The sequence below is a fragment of the Sinocyclocheilus anshuiensis genome, unplaced genomic scaffold, assembly GCF_001515605.1.
Source record: "Sinocyclocheilus anshuiensis isolate Anshui unplaced genomic scaffold, SAMN03320099.WGS_v1.1 scaffold270, whole genome shotgun sequence".
Taxonomy (NCBI): Eukaryota; Metazoa; Chordata; class Actinopteri; order Cypriniformes; family Cyprinidae; genus Sinocyclocheilus; species Sinocyclocheilus anshuiensis.
This window is the reverse complement of record NW_015546041.1, coordinates 308,993-325,050: the sequence shown is the minus strand read 5'-3', so window position 1 is coordinate 325,050 and position 16,058 is coordinate 308,993. Positions and strand designations below refer to the sequence as shown.

The window sequence follows — 16,058 nt, the reverse complement described above, 5'->3', positions numbered from 1 at the left end:
CCCCCCCCCCCCCCCCTCAGAAATAATGAGTGTATTACGCCCCTGTTTGTGTCCCTAGACAAAAGCAGTCATAAGGGTCAATTTTTTTAAATTAAGTTTTATACATCATCTGGAAGCTGAATAAACAATCTTTCCATTGATGTATGGTTTGTTAGGATAGGACAATATTTGGCTGAGATACAACTATTTGAAAATCTGGAATCTGAGGGTGCAAAAAAATCTAAATATTGAGAAAATCATCTTTAAAGTTGTTCAAATGAAGTTCTTAGCAATGCATATTACTAATCAAAAATTAAGTTCTGATATATTTACGGTAGGAAATTTACAAAATATCTTCATGGAACATGATCTTTACTTAATATCCTAATGATTTTTGGCATAAAAGAAAAATCTATAATTTTGACCCAAACAATGTATTGTTGGCTATTGCTACAAATATACCCCAGCGACTTAAGACTGCTTTTCTGCTCCAGGGTCACATTTGGCTTTATTATAAATTCTCCCCAAAAAGTAACTTGTCATTTTAAAATAGGCTACAGCATGAATTTATAAATGATGGCAGCGCTTTACAGTCTGTTTTTATTGTAAATATATGCCATTGTTCAGCATGACTGACATAATTTGAGCGGTTTGTGTGTGTTTTTCCAGATTATTCCTGGTCTGATCCTGTCAGACATCAAACCTGCCAAAAAGATGAAGTTTAAGACGGTGTGTTACTTGCTGGTGCAGCTCATGCACTGCCGCAAGATGTTCAAGGCTAAGATTCCCTTCTCCAACGTCATGAACTGTGAGGATGGGGACAAGGTATGATGAGACTCTGAGAAAACACATAATGCTGAATGAATCCAGAGCGGTTTCCCTGTGTCTGCTGATACTGACGTGTCTGAGATCTGCTGTTCAGCTCATGCTGTCACTCTCACAGTCTCATCATGTGGTCATGTGATCGTGTCTGTGATTGGCAGAGGAGGGTGCTGCGCTCGGCGCCGGAGAAGCTGAGGAACCGTACCTCCACGGCGGCAAACGTGACCCAGAGCAGCCCGGGGACACGGGTCAACCGCTACATCAGCCGTCTGATCGAGGCCCGGCAGACGGAGTCCGACACGGCCGACCTGCACTACCTCACGCTCACCTACAGAGACTCGGAGCGAGAGCGCAGAGTGAGAGTCCTGTGCTGAGTTTAACCGGGAGTTACTGTGCTAAACAGGACTGGTTTTGACCCCAGTGTATGACGCAGTGCTGATTTGTGACCCTGGACCACAGAACCAGTCATAAGGGTCAATTTTTGGAAATTGAGATTTATACATCATCTGAAAGCTGCATAAATAATCGCAAAAAAATCAAAATATTGAGAAAATCACCTTTAAATTTGTCCAAATTAAGTTCTTATTACTAATCAAAAATTATTTTTTGATGTATTTACGGTAGGACATTTACTAAATATCTTCATGGAACATGATCTTTACTTAATATCCTAATGATTTTTTGGCATAAAAGAAAAATGGATAATTCTGATAATTCTGACCCATACAATGTATTGTTGGCTATTGCTACAAATATACCCCAGTTACTTATGACTGCTTTTGTGCTCCAGGGTCACATTTCTGTGTGCACTGTAAGCAAGAACACTGTGTCCTAACCAGAATAAGATGCAGTAAGATTCTAGTGACATTTTGTCTGTCCACACTAGATGTGACTAAGAACCTGTTTACACCTGGTCATGAAAAGACCAGGTGTAAATGCCCTCCGAAACTCTTCTGATCACTCAAACTACTTCAGGACGTGGTCTGAGACTCATTCCAGACGAATCTGGACAAGTGTACATTCCCTGTAGGGAACTTTCTGTACAGGTTTTTAATTGTTTTTTACAAAAACAAAACAAAACCAAAAAAAAGCAAACCTCCCTCTAACATTCTGGAAAGGTTGGTTTTAGGTTACGATTAAACTAACCTACAGAGAAAGTTCCCAGAACGTTCCTATTTGGTTCCCAAAAAATAACCATATGGGAATGCTGGTTCTGAGTTTGCTGGGATGAGCGTGTGGATTTGAGCTGAATCATGTGTATGTGATCTGCTGTAAGAGGTCAGAGTGTTTCAGCATGTGTAAGCTGTGAGTGTTTGAGCGTGCTGTGTTTCTGCAGTATCATCAGCTGAATGACGAGTACTTCACCGGCGCTGTGCTTCTGTCTCTCGTCCTCACGGCTCTGATCGGCATCCTCTACCTGCTCATCATGCCACAGTACGTACAGCAGAGCGTCACCCCATCACGCCGGATCCTGATCCCACACAGAAACAGTGGCTATGTTTACATGCACCATTTTTGGTTCAATCGGACTGAATTCATTCCGACTGTTGAATCTGAATGTAGTTTTCACAGAAAGTGACCGTAGAGTTTGACTGAAATGTGGAGTCAGAGCTGAACGTGAGAGAAGCAGGCGTGCTCATCACACGGTGTTCACTCTTCTGAGCGTTCACTGTTATTTTCTCTTGTGTTGTGTTGTTGTTCTCAGGGGGACGCTCGTGTTGGTGTTGCTGGTCTTCTGCATCTGTTTCCTGGTCGTGTGTATCATGTACCTGCACATCTCTAGAGTTCAGGTAAAAACTCACTCAACACCACCCTCACCAGTCCAGCTGAACCGTCGTGTGTCATCTTCAGTTTCACCTCATTTCTAACTATTTATGAGCCAGATTTACTAAACAGAGCAAATGAGTGTGAGAGCACTATGATAAAAGAAAAACACGGATGAGAGTGGAACGTTCTGCTGATAACACAGATGCAGCTCATTTCCATAATGAGCAACACAATCTACCGCGAGCAGCACAAATGATTGTTGCAAATGAGCAGAGCTGATGATAATCAAGTGTGTGATCGACTAACAACACAGACACACAATGAGTTAAAACATGCTTTACTGGGTGTTAAATAACGACACAAATACCAATAAACTGAGGAAGCCTTAGTAAATCACGCTGCATGGTTGATTTAAATACTCTCCTCTGAAAGGGAAACTCCTGCATATGCATATGCAATAAGATCAGTCAAAAAATAACTGTGTGCACGTAATTTCATTTACATTTTTTTCCAGAAGCTGACTGGTTCATATCCGTAAGCTGATCTTTCACCATAAATCTCTGTGTCTCTGTGTGTCTCAGTGTTTTCCAGGGTGCCTCAGCATACAGATCCGGACCGTCCTGTGTGTGTTCATAGTGCTCTTAATATACGCCGTGGCCCAGGCCTGTGTGGTAACTCACTCTTACATCACTTTACTGTAGCTGAACTTGCTGTATATCTCAGATTGACTTTGTTGCAGCCTAGAATTAAACTGCTGGTCTCGTCTGGCCAGAGGCACTATTTGCCTGTTTAATACTGTAAAGCTGCTTTGTAAAAAGCGCAATATAAATAATGGTGACTTGACTTTAGTGCTCAGGTTCAGTCAATCCAGACTGAAGAATCACAGAGATTCATAACACATGAAACATCTTTTCTTCATTAAACCCTTTCTCTGTGTGTGTGTCAGGTGGGCTGCATGCCGTGGCTCTGGCCGACTGACTCCACGCGCTCCATCGTGATCATCGACGTGTCCACAGGGCTGAACCACACCATGGCGGAGCTGCCGTGTGAGGTAGCGCAGTATGCCTTTCTGTGCTGCATGCTGGGGACGCTGACCGTGGCGCTGTTCCTGCGAGTGTCCTGGCTGTCCAAACTCCTGCTGCTGCTGCTGCTGCTGGTGCTGTACATCACCGTGCTGGAGCTCAGCGGATTCAGACGCTCCTCGGGGTGAGGGATCACTGGATACACAGAAAAACACACAAACCATCACAACTACTGATCAATGAAAGCTAAGCTCAGAATCTACACTACCAGTCAAAAGTTTTTGAACAGTAAGGTTAGTGAGTGAAGTGATGTGTGGCCAAGTATAGTGACCCATACTCAGAATTTGGGCTCTGTATTTAACCCATCCAAGCACACACACACACACACACACACACCGTGAACACACACCCGGAGCAGTTGGCGGTTCGGTTCTTGCTCAAGGGTCTCACCTCAGTCGGGGTATTGAAGGTACTTTATACTGACTCCTGGCTTTTGAATGGTAGAGTCAGTGTATAATGTTACAAAAGCTTTTCATTTCAGATAATTATTTGATCTTTGGATCTTTCTATTCATCAAAGAATCCTGAAGAAATGTACTCAACTGTTTTGAATATTAATGATAATAATAATAAAAATGTTTATTGAGCAGCAAATCAGCATATTAGAATGATTTCTGAAGATCATGTGACACTGAAGACTGGAGTAATGATGCTGAAAATACAGCTGCGCATCACAGAAATAAATTATATATTAAAATATATTCACATAGAGAGCAGTTATTTTAAATAGAAAAAATATTTCACAATATTACTGCTTTTGCTGGACCGTGGGTCAAATAAATACAGGCTTGGTGAGCAGAAGAAACATAAAAAATCTTACTGTTCAGAAACGTTTGACTGGTAGTGTACGAGCTGTCCATTAAAAGCTTGAGCTGAATCTCTGTGATGGTGTGTGTTTGGAGTGCAGGACGGTGTTGATGAGCGCTCGCGGTCTGGAGCCCGTCCTCTCTCTGCTGATGTTCTTCACCACTCTGGCCCTTCACTCCAGACAGATGGAGCTCAAGCTGCGCCTGGACTTCCTCTGGGCCACTCAGGTACAGCAGAGCATCACAGACTCATGACACTGCAGTCACAAAAACATAAAACAACAGCAACAACCTCCCACCGCTGCCATCCATTCATTCTCAGCACCACTCATCCTCTGTAGGGTCGCTGGGACATTAAAATGTTTGAATGTTTTTGAAAGAAGTCCCTTCTTCTTATCAAGGCTGCATTTATTTGATAAAAAAATGCAGTAAAAAACAGGGTATTATAGTTAAAACTAAAACTGAACAGGGTTGGTGTAGAGTGATAGAAAATACAGTTTGTACAGTATAACAACCATTACGCCAATGGAGAGTCCTCATAAACCATAAAAACTAACGTCTGTGTCTGTGTCTGTGTCTGTGTGTCTGTGTGTGTGTGCAGGCAGAGGAGGAGAGAGACGGCATGGAGAAAGTCAAACTGGACAACAAGAGGATCCTGTTCAACCTGCTGCCGGTTCATGTAGTTCAGCACTTTCTGCTGTCTAACCCCAGAAACATGGTGAGAGCTCGCCGCAGCGCTGTTTGACGGTGATGTTGTTTCATAAACACCGAGCTGACGGTGTGCTTCTGGTGTTACAGGATCTGTATTACCAGTCCTACGCTCAGGTCGGGGTTCTGTTCGCTTCCATTCCCAACTTTAATGACTTCTATATCGAGCTGGATGGAAATAACATGGGCGTCGAGTGTCTGCGGCTGCTCAACGAGATCATCGCCGACTTCGACGAGGTCATTTCTTAACATTAAGCAGAAAATATAAAAATATAATCTTATTTAAAACATTAAAAATTATAATTGTATCTCAATTATATTAAAATGACACTGTTTCAGTTAATGCTTATTTTATCTCAAGCAATGACAATCCAACCTGAATCCATTTCATTTTGTATTTCTACCATTTTGCAGCTGATGGATAAAGAGTGTTATAAAGACATTGAGAAGATCAAGACCATCGGCAGCACATACATGGCAGCGGTGGGTTTGGTGCCCACCATCGGAACCAAGGTCACTGATTCAGCCACACTGGACATGATGCAGAGTAATACTTACAGAGCATCTGTGAACAGCGTTCGCTTACTCCTTTACAGGCAAAGAGATCCCCTGCGGAGCACCTGAGCACCATCGCAGACTTCGCCATCGAGATGTTTGACGTTCTGGATGAAATCAACTATCAGTCATATAACGACTTCGTCTTGAGAGTGGGTACGTTTTCACACGTGCTGTGTTTGACTCCGGTCCTTTAGCAAATCTGTACCTTTAGCTCTGTATCGTCTCGTCCTCATTCTCAGTGAATGTTCTGGATGTTTTCTGATGGTTTATGTGTGAATGCTCAGGTATTAATGTGGGTCCGGTGGTGGCCGGGGTCATCGGGGCCCGCCGGCCGCAGTATGATATCTGGGGAAACACGGTGAACGTGGCCAGCCGCATGGACAGCACCGGAGTGCCTGGGAAGATACAGGTACTACATTCACTCGAAAGATAATTCTGTGACTGTGTGAATATCACAATAATGCATGCATTCTCTGAATATCATGCAAGTGGTTGCTTGAGCAGTGAATGGGAGAGTACCACAAAGAAACGTTTGACTGGTAGTGTACGAGCTGTCCATTAAAAGCTTGAGCTGAATCTCTGTGATGGTGTGTGTTTGGAGTGCAGGACGGTGTTGATGAGCGCTCGCGGTCTGGAGCCCGTCCTCTCTCTGCTGCTGTTCTCCACCGCACTCGCCCTTCACTCCAGACAGATGGAGCTCAAGCTGCGCCTGGACTTCCTCTGGGCCACTCAGGTACAGCAGAGCATCACAGACTCATGACACTGCAGTCACAAAAACATAAAACAACAGCAACAACCTCCCACCGCTGCCATCCATTCATTCTCAGCACCACTCATCCTCTGTAGGGTCGCTGGGACATTAAAATGTTTGAATGTTTTTGAAAGAAGTCCCTTCTTCTTATCAAGGCTGCATTTATTTGATAAAAAAATGCAGTAAAAAACAGGGTATTATAGTTAAAACTAAAACTGAACAGGGTTGGTGTAGAGTGATAGAAAATACAGTTTGTACAGTATAACAACCATTACGCCAATGGAGAGTCCTCATAAACCATAAAAACTAACGTCTGTGTCTGTGTCTGTGTCTGTGTGTCTGTGTGTGTGTGCAGGCAGAGGAGGAGAGAGACGGCATGGAGAAAGTCAAACTGGACAACAAGAGGATCCTGTTCAACCTGCTGCCGGTTCATGTAGTTCAGCACTTTCTGCTGTCTAACCCCAGAAACATGGTGAGAGCTCGCCGCAGCGCTGTTTGACGGTGATGTTGTTTCATAAACACCGAGCTGACGGTGTGCTTCTGGTGTTACAGGATCTGTATTACCAGTCCTACGCTCAGGTCGGGGTTCTGTTCGCTTCCATTCCCAACTTTAATGACTTCTATATCGAGCTGGATGGAAATAACATGGGCGTCGAGTGTCTGCGGCTGCTCAACGAGATCATCGCCGACTTCGACGAGGTCATTTCTTAACATTAAGCAGAAAATATAAAAATATAATCTTATTTAAAACATTAAAAATTATAATTGTATCTCAATTATATTAAAATGACACTGTTTCAGTTAATGCTTATTTTATCTCAAGCAATGACAATCCAACCTGAATCCATTTCATTTTGTATTTCTACCATTTTGCAGCTGATGGATAAAGAGTGTTATAAAGACATTGAGAAGATCAAGACCATCGGCAGCACATACATGGCAGCGGTGGGTTTGGTGCCCACCATCGGAACCAAGGTCACTGATTCAGCCACACTGGACATGATGCAGAGTAATACTTACAGAGCATCTGTGAACAGCGTTCGCTTACTCCTTTACAGGCAAAGAGATCCCCTGCGGAGCACCTGAGCACCATCGCAGACTTCGCCATCGAGATGTTTGACGTTCTGGATGAAATCAACTATCAGTCATATAACGACTTCGTCTTGAGAGTGGGTACGTTTTCACACGTGCTGTGTTTGACTCCGGTCCTTTAGCAAATCTGTACCTTTAGCTCTGTATCGTCTCGTCCTCATTCTCAGTGAATGTTCTGGATGTTTTCTGATGGTTTATGTGTGAATGCTCAGGTATTAATGTGGGTCCGGTGGTGGCCGGGGTCATCGGGGCCCGCCGGCCGCAGTATGATATCTGGGGAAACACGGTGAACGTGGCCAGCCGCATGGACAGCACCGGAGTGCCTGGGAAGATACAGGTACTACATTCACTCGAAAGATAATTCTGTGACTGTGTGAATATCACAATAATGCATGCATTCTCTGAATATCATGCAAGTGGTTGCTTGAGCAGTGAATGGGAGAGTACCACAAATATATATTTTTGCATTCCCATTTGCTCAAATAGCAAAAGAAATAACCCACAATAGTGTTTTCATGACTTTTAATCAAAGGAAAAAAATTGAGAGAGACTGATAACGGCAGTCAGAAGAGAGAACGATGTCAAGTTTACCGTCCCTCCCATAGAAACACCCTCGCATTAGCCTTAACTGGTTTTTAAGTAATTTGATATAATACAAAGAATAGTGTTATAAATGTACATGCATTTAAAAAAAAATACAAATATGAAAAACTTTCGAGGAATTACGATACTGATGACTGTTATACGCATCGTCACAGGCTTGTGGAAAGGGTCCATTGATCACATTAATTATAAATAAACTCAAATATCTGAGTTAGTGTAACTTTTTTGTCATAGTAGCAAATGTAGTTATTCAGGTTCACTTAAATTGTTTACTTGCATTTACTCTATATTTACATGTGTATTTATATGGTGTGCTGTATTTTAAGTGCACGGATGTTTCACCAAAAATTAGTTTTTAGAGTGGATATGATATATGATACATGTCTGTATGGGCGAATTTAACAAAAAAACAAAACAAAACAAAAAAAATTTTACATTAAAAATATAAAGCCTGTTTAAATTTTTATAGTGTGATGTCATAGCAATAAAGTATTTCCCCCCTAAAATGGTCATTATTGTAATGCAAAAAATGTTTTATCAGATGTATTTTTAATTACATGCATATATCTTGTTGCATAGGCTGTACCTTCTTTCATTTGTGATGATTTAGCCATTGATAACACTAACAACTTCAATCAAATGTACATAGATATTACAGTAGTGAGAATTTGTGCTAATAATGTTATGATAAAACAATCTTGATGGTTCTGAACTGGCTTTATTTCTTTATGCTACATAACTGTGTATAACCCACAGTACATGTTATGGACCTACATAATGACACAAGCATGCACAAATAAATGTGTGTACAGTATATTGATTTGAGCATGGCTGATCTTCCAGGTGACGGAGGAAGCGAACCGTCTGCTTCAGAGCGACTATGATCTGGTGTGCCGTGGTAATGTCAGCGTGAAGGGCAAAGGTCAGATGCTCACATATTTCCTGGAGGGTAAAGCGCAGGACCCGGGGAGCCGAGCGCTGCATCACACCGGCGTGCTGGAGCGCAGGGTTCACGCTATCGCCCGCTCCAGCAGCACACACACCAAAGCCGGCAGCACCGCATCCATGGCCTCGGGGCTCGCCGCCCGGGTCGCTCAGGGCTCGCGGAGCACCACCGCTAACGTGCCTATGCTAGGAGAAGAGCAGGAGGTCAAAGGGGGGGAGATGTAGGACCGATCGCACACTACAGTATGAAAGAATGAACCGTCTTCCCTTTATTCACCTTCTCTGCTCCAGCTGTGAACGGATCTTCACTGCACGCTCCTTCAGAGACATCACATCAGTTCCTCCTGGATGAACTCAGGTCCTGTCCTGCATTTCTTTCCCTCGTGAATCATGAAATTACTGGTGTGTCTGTGAAAGCCGGTTCAAGTCGACATCCATGGATTCCCAAAGGATTCTGTCTCGCTGCAGGAACACCCAGACACTTCCATAATGTACTTAAAGTGCTCATTTTGTACTTAATATACTAAAAATGATTCTTAAGTACTTCTTAAGATAAACTTAAGATCAACTAAGTGTACTCAACTGTGCTATTTTGGGACACCTTGACTATATGAACTAAACTGTGCTTTTAACATAGTATCTTTGTATGTAAAAAAACATATTTATTTACCACTTGTAGTACACTTGAACCGTCTTTCATACACTAGTACACTCAAGTGTACTACAAGCGGTGACTAAATACAGTATTTTAAATACAGAGAAAGTATGTTAAAAGCACATTTTAGTTCATATTCACAGTGTCCCAAAATATCACAGTTGAGTACACTTAGATGTTCTTAAGTTTATCTAAAGAATCATTTTTGGTGTATTAAGTGTACAAAATGAGTGCGCAAAAATAGAGCATCTTAAGTACATTATGGAAGTGTACTTTTTTTTAAAAACCTGGGCAGTCAGAGCCTTGAATGATCTTCTGCAATGCATCATTTCTCAGTTTTTATGCCAACTTCTTATATGAGCTGTACATAGAAGTTCTTACAATCAGAGTTGTGTATTTTTTGTATTAAACTCTCCAGTGCATTTGAATGAATGTGGCACGTTTATAATATATAGAGCAGCAATAGCAGCAGGACGTGCTCTGCATCAGTGCACTAGATTGTGATTCTCACACACTCCTTCATCTTCATCATGTTTCTAAAGTTTGAGACTGGAGAAATCAAAGATCTCCGATGTTTCTATCTTGAAGACACATTTACAGCTGCAAATAATGTAATAATAAGCTGTAATAATATCATAAAAATCAAGTTATGTGACACTTCCAAAGCCTTACATCAGGACACAGAATGATTATATATCAGTACACACTGTTTCAAAGCAGCATGTGTGTATATAGAACAAGAGAAATCAGGGAGTTTGATAACAGCTTCATCATCATCATCCTCGGCTGCAGTCACACTGATAGACTGTTCTGACACTATAAACTACAATCTGATATTTATATTCATACATACAGTGGAGTCCAAATCATCTGACACTGCACTGAAACAGCTTCAGTTTCACATTCTCATGATTGAATGTAATTTTTCATTACAAATTGCATTAGTAGAACAAATAGAGTGAGGTGTAGTTACTGGAGTGAAAAAAAAAAAAGAATGTGAAAGTGTCACATGATCAGTGACACTCGTTTACTTACGGTAATGGAACGTTTGTTGTCTGTTGTTTACTAATGCTCTCAAAATGTTAGCAGAAAAACATTATTTATACATCATTCATGGAATGTTTTATTTCTGAACCATTTTAATTGTTCATCTAATGTTTTTTAAATGTCACCACCAACTACTCAAAACATCCAAAGAACATTCAAAAATAACATTCCCATAATGTTTGCAAAATTATAAAATGCAATGTTTCCTTAATGTTTGTATAGCCTATACACACATATATATATATATATACCCCCACTTTGAACATTCATAGAACGTTCAGAAATATTTTCATAATTTAATGGGAATGTTAGCAAAACATTTGCAGAGCATATTTTTGTCAGCTGGCTATTTATTAAATGTCATAACTTAGTTTAAATTATGTTTCTTTCCGGATTTAAACTATATTTTGTATCTTGGATTGTCAGTGTGGTGTCAGGCATTTGGACCCCACTGTGTGTGTATGTTGTGATAAAGTGTGTGATTAACAGGGACAAACCTCCACATGCTGAATATGTGCCAATTAAATGAAATCTCAATCTGAAGTGTAATGATTGGACATGATTTTGTCATCAGCATTCACTGTAATAATATCAGCGTGACATTCACATGACTGGAACTATCAAATACTCTGTTTTACACAGTAAGAGAACTACGTGCACAAGAGGTTTTCACTCATGAATGTGTGACGTGTTACTGAGGCTTATGACTGAGCGAGGCGGCAGGTTTGATGTTAAAGAGGTCAGTTATGTGTAGTCTATGTGGGCACAAGGCTACAGTGATCATCTACTGACACGGAGGTCAACAACCCATCCATGAGGCACACACACACACACACACACACACTCACTCACACACACTCACTCCCTCACTCACTCTCTCACTCACTCACACACACACACACACTCACTCACACACACTCACTCCCTCACTCACTCTCTCACTCACTCACACACACACACACACTCACTCACACACACTCACTCCCTCACTCACTCTCTCACTCACTCACACACACACACACACTCACTCACACACACTCACTCCCTCACTCACTCTCTCACTCACTCACACACACACACACACTCACTCACACACACTCACTCCCTCACTCACTCTCTCACTCACTCACACACACACACACACTCACTCACACACACTCACTCCCTCACTCACTCTCTCACTCACTCACACACACACACACACTCACTCACACACACTCACTCCCTCACTCACTCTCTCACTCACTCACACACACACACACACTCACTCACACACACTCACTCCCTCACTCACTCTCTCACTCACTCACACACACACACACACACACACACACACAGCGTATAGATCTCTGTAGACTGGTGTGTGTTTACAAGCACAAAACTCATTCTCTGATTCTGTACATTTCTGAGACTGTTTGTGAGGAGAAACAATGACTCTTTCTATATTTCTATGGCAAATGTTTATTTTCATGCTGATGTTTTGAATCATGATGCTTTTCTTCTTCAGGGTATGAATCGATCTCTCAGTCGCTCTCTGTACTGTCGATACAGTATTCTTGCCTTATTTGACATGCTTGCGGTGGTTAAAGTCATTTGCCTTTTAGCTCTTTGATAAACAGACGTGTAATTTGTAAATACAGCGATGTATGATATACTGTCCTTTGTACAGCGTAAACCTGAGCAATACAAGATTTTGTAATAAAGAGAGAATTGAAGTACAACTCTTCTCAACGGTTGACTATTGTTTTGTTTTTAGATGTGCTGCCTCTTTTTTGGGGGGGGGGGCGGGATATGTGAAGCTCTATGAAGATCCCACTGGACTGTGTTGAGCTGAGTCTGGAGGAGTTTATTTCACAGATCCTACAGACAGTTCCTATGGTCCCAGCGCTTCCAAGTCTACTAGTCCTAAATCCGCTGATCCCAAGTCTGATGTTCTTACTGTTCAAGTTTGGTGATCTCAAGTCTGGTGGTCCCTGTGCTCTCTAGTACGGTGGTCCCACATTTGGTAATCCCAGAGTTCCCTAGTCTGGTGGTTACGAGTCTGTTGGGCTCACATCTGGTTATCCCAGCACTCCCTAGTCCAGTGGTCCCCCAGTTCTGTAGTTCCAGTGCTCTTAAGTCCAGTGTTCCTGGAGTTTTCTAGGACTACGGTAGTCCCGAGGTGCTTCTGGTAATGTCTGCCACCAACCTGTATGTCTGGGCCATGCACACTAACTCCATTGGTCATCCCCAGCAAAAGGGGGCAGTGTCTGCTTCAGCGCCATCTGGGGCATCAGTGTCGTCTTCCAAACTACCTGTCAGGCCATCCCTGTCTGGTCTATCACTCCCACAAAGGTTGTCTCAAAGTTCACTATATTCCCTACATGTACTGTAAAGTCTGTCTCTGAGTTCTCTATGTTTCCTGCCAGAGGTCTCCCACTCTGTTGGCTTGTGTTAGTGTATCTAGTTAGTCCTATTATCCCCCTTGTATATAACCCCCAGTGTTTCCAGTGTTAATTGTCTGGTATTGTCTTTCTGTGGTGGTTTGTTGGGTTTGATCAGTTCTGTTTTTTCCCCCTAGTTCCTGTGTTTTATATCTGATGGTGATGATGATGATGACATTTATTGTTGAAATGTATATCTACATTTGGATCCTCTCTTGTTGTCTGAGTTCACCCCAGAATGACAGCTTTACACACTGCTGTTATTAATTCATACTCAATGACTTAACATCATATTAATGTCAGTGATTCTTCTGCTAGACGACTTGAGTCATTGGATACCATCCTTCCACATTCATAATGAGAACATGATCACACTAAGTCAGTGGTTTTTTATCTTGGTCCTGGGGAGCCCCGCTCTGGACATTTGTCTCCCTTATTTGACACACTCAGTTCAGTTCATGGAGTCTCTCCTAACGAGCTGATGATCTAAATCAGGTGTGTCATATAAGGCAGACATGCAACATGTGCAGAGAGATGGGTTCCCAGGAACAGAGCTAAGAACCACTGCACTAAATAGTTTCAGTAATGAATCATGCTGTGATGTTGCAGATATTTAATTAGATTCTGCATTCATTATTATATTTGAAATAAATACTGAATAAAAGGCTATTTGTAAATGTATCTTGTATCAGTCATCAAAAACATATACACAATACTGACTCACTTGTGTGTTTTCATTCATCCAGGCCAGTGGATGCAGTGTTTCTTCTACTTCGTTCTGCATCTGATGATGTCCACAGGTGACCACAATCACCAGGTGAAGTGTGTTTGTAGCAGGTGAGATGGGTAACCTACAGGACGTGTGATACAGTTAAATCGAGGATCTGTGTGGCCTGTTGGAAAAGTATCTCTGGATTGTCCCAGCTATTTCTTCTAGACAGAGGAAGATTAAACAAAGAGCAAACCGGTCAGTGACTTATAAAAGTGTCCATGCTAAAACTACAACTTTTCATGTGCCAAGTTCTTAGAAATGCACTTTTTGTTGTCATGAGGTTTTGAAACGCTTTTATACAATTTTTAAGAGAATGTTGCCCTTGAGTAGGGTGACCATACGTGCCATTTTCCCAGGACGCGTCCTGGCCAGGATTTGTTTTGGCTTTGTTTTCATGCTTGCTGAAGGTAATGATCGAAAAGTAGTTTGACCAATAACATGCAAGCATTGTACATAATGGACCAATCATGGCGTGTGAGAAGGTGGGATCTACGGTCAAAGCGATGCAGTTACGCGGACATATTAGGTGTGTTCGACTTAAAAGCAGTGCGGCTCAGACCGATCAGTGTTTGACATCAAAGTACCTCGAGAGCGTTTCGAAAGCATAACCGTCTGTATGGTACTTTGGTGTCATACACCGATCGGTCTGCACACGCAAACAAAGCCAAAACAGATGTTTTAGGCAATACAGAAATCCTGGCCAGGACGCGTCCTGGGAAAATGGCACGTATGGTCACCCTACACTTGAGCAGTTGCACAACAATCTTAACTGAGGTACATTATAATGGCTCTTTTCTTTCAAATCACTTTTTGTGTATGCTTTGTTTTATGCATATTTAAGTAGTTGCAGCACATGACTTTTGAGACTTTTTTTTTTTTTAATCAGTGAAGCAGTTTTGATCAAATATTTTTCCAAGAATTATTAATAAATGATTATGCCAACTACTTAATTGTCGTTTTTGACTTTATCCATATGCTCTTTTAGATCAAAGCACCCGTTCAGTGGCTGAAGGACGTTCTTGTTGAAGAACAGACTCGCTGTGTTCTTCATGAGCTCCTTACACACCATCTCAGAGCTCGCGGAGCCTGATGAGTCTCTGGAGCTTGCGTCTGGAGCTCAGAGCATCCATCAGACTAGCAAAGACTGGAGTTTAACCCTCAAAGAGCTTCGGGTGCCTACTAGCCACCATGATAGACAGACAACTAAACGGACAAGCAAGTCACCGTCTCATAAGGTGCAAGAGTTTCCAACCAACTGCGTTAGCATTCATATAGAAGCACACTTAACCCAACGGGTCGACAGCATCCACCTCTCAGGGTTAAACTGCTAAGTTAATGTATAGACTGTACGGAAATATCTAGCTAATAACCCCTATCCAAATGTTGTGAGGAATATTTTTAAACGTTTCTAAAACACTAAAATGTCCAGTTTTCTTGTGATTCTAAAAACAAATGTTATACTAATTTCATTTTTTTAGCAAATGCACTTGTATTTTACATCTAAATGCAAAAATAACGTAAAAGTTTAAATGAATGTAAATTAGAAATCAACATGTTTCAATGGCATGTTTTTATTTCTTCTGCTCTTGTGATATCATGGCGTTCTCATTACAGGCCTGGTTTGGGAATCACTGGTTTAATCTGTGTTTCAGCAGGTGAATCTGCCGCAGTGGCTGGTGAATCTGATGCGAGACATCGAGGAGGCCACGACACATGAGCTCACCATTGAATGAAGATCCCTCAGACAGTGGGCTTTAACAGCCAACACATATTCTGCTGAGCATTTCACCTCTCTTCACACCCGAGGTCATCATTTGTGTTTGTAATATTTAAATGTATTTTTTTCTGACGTTTAATTCTCCATCTCCAGTGCACTGTTTTTGTTCTTCTTGCACAATCTATGCCTGGACTTGTGTGGGTGGGATGTAAATGATTTGCTCGTGGCGTGTGTGAGTATAGGCACTGATGGACCTACAGCAATCCTGAAGAACATCAGCTGTGTTTGTTCAAGCACACAAACAAAGCTTGAACTCATAAGATGTGCTCACC

General features: G+C 41.8%; 1 protein-coding gene across 1 annotated transcript in view; it reads left to right on the top strand.

The window, feature by feature from the left end:
- Positions 1-15,745, top strand: part of LOC107698950 (adenylate cyclase type 1-like) — a 38,332-nt gene extending 22,587 nt beyond the window's left edge. Inside the window, exons 8-23 of the mRNA XM_016500086.1 lie at positions 649-804; positions 963-1,157; positions 2,138-2,235; positions 2,507-2,591; positions 3,150-3,239; positions 3,515-3,774; positions 6,328-6,454; positions 6,828-6,944; positions 7,025-7,171; positions 7,349-7,447; positions 7,531-7,645; positions 7,777-7,901; positions 9,011-9,470; positions 13,984-14,204; positions 14,995-15,244; positions 15,662-15,745. Of these exons, the coding sequence (XP_016355572.1) occupies positions 649-804; positions 963-1,157; positions 2,138-2,235; positions 2,507-2,591; positions 3,150-3,239; positions 3,515-3,774; positions 6,328-6,454; positions 6,828-6,944; positions 7,025-7,171; positions 7,349-7,447; positions 7,531-7,645; positions 7,777-7,901; positions 9,011-9,337 (1,941 nt within the window). The 3' untranslated portion in view covers positions 9,338-9,470; positions 13,984-14,204; positions 14,995-15,244; positions 15,662-15,745. The remainder of the gene's footprint in view (positions 1-648; positions 805-962; positions 1,158-2,137; positions 2,236-2,506; positions 2,592-3,149; positions 3,240-3,514; positions 3,775-6,327; positions 6,455-6,827; positions 6,945-7,024; positions 7,172-7,348; positions 7,448-7,530; positions 7,646-7,776; positions 7,902-9,010; positions 9,471-13,983; positions 14,205-14,994; positions 15,245-15,661) is intronic.
- Positions 15,746-16,058: the final 313 nt, after the last annotated feature.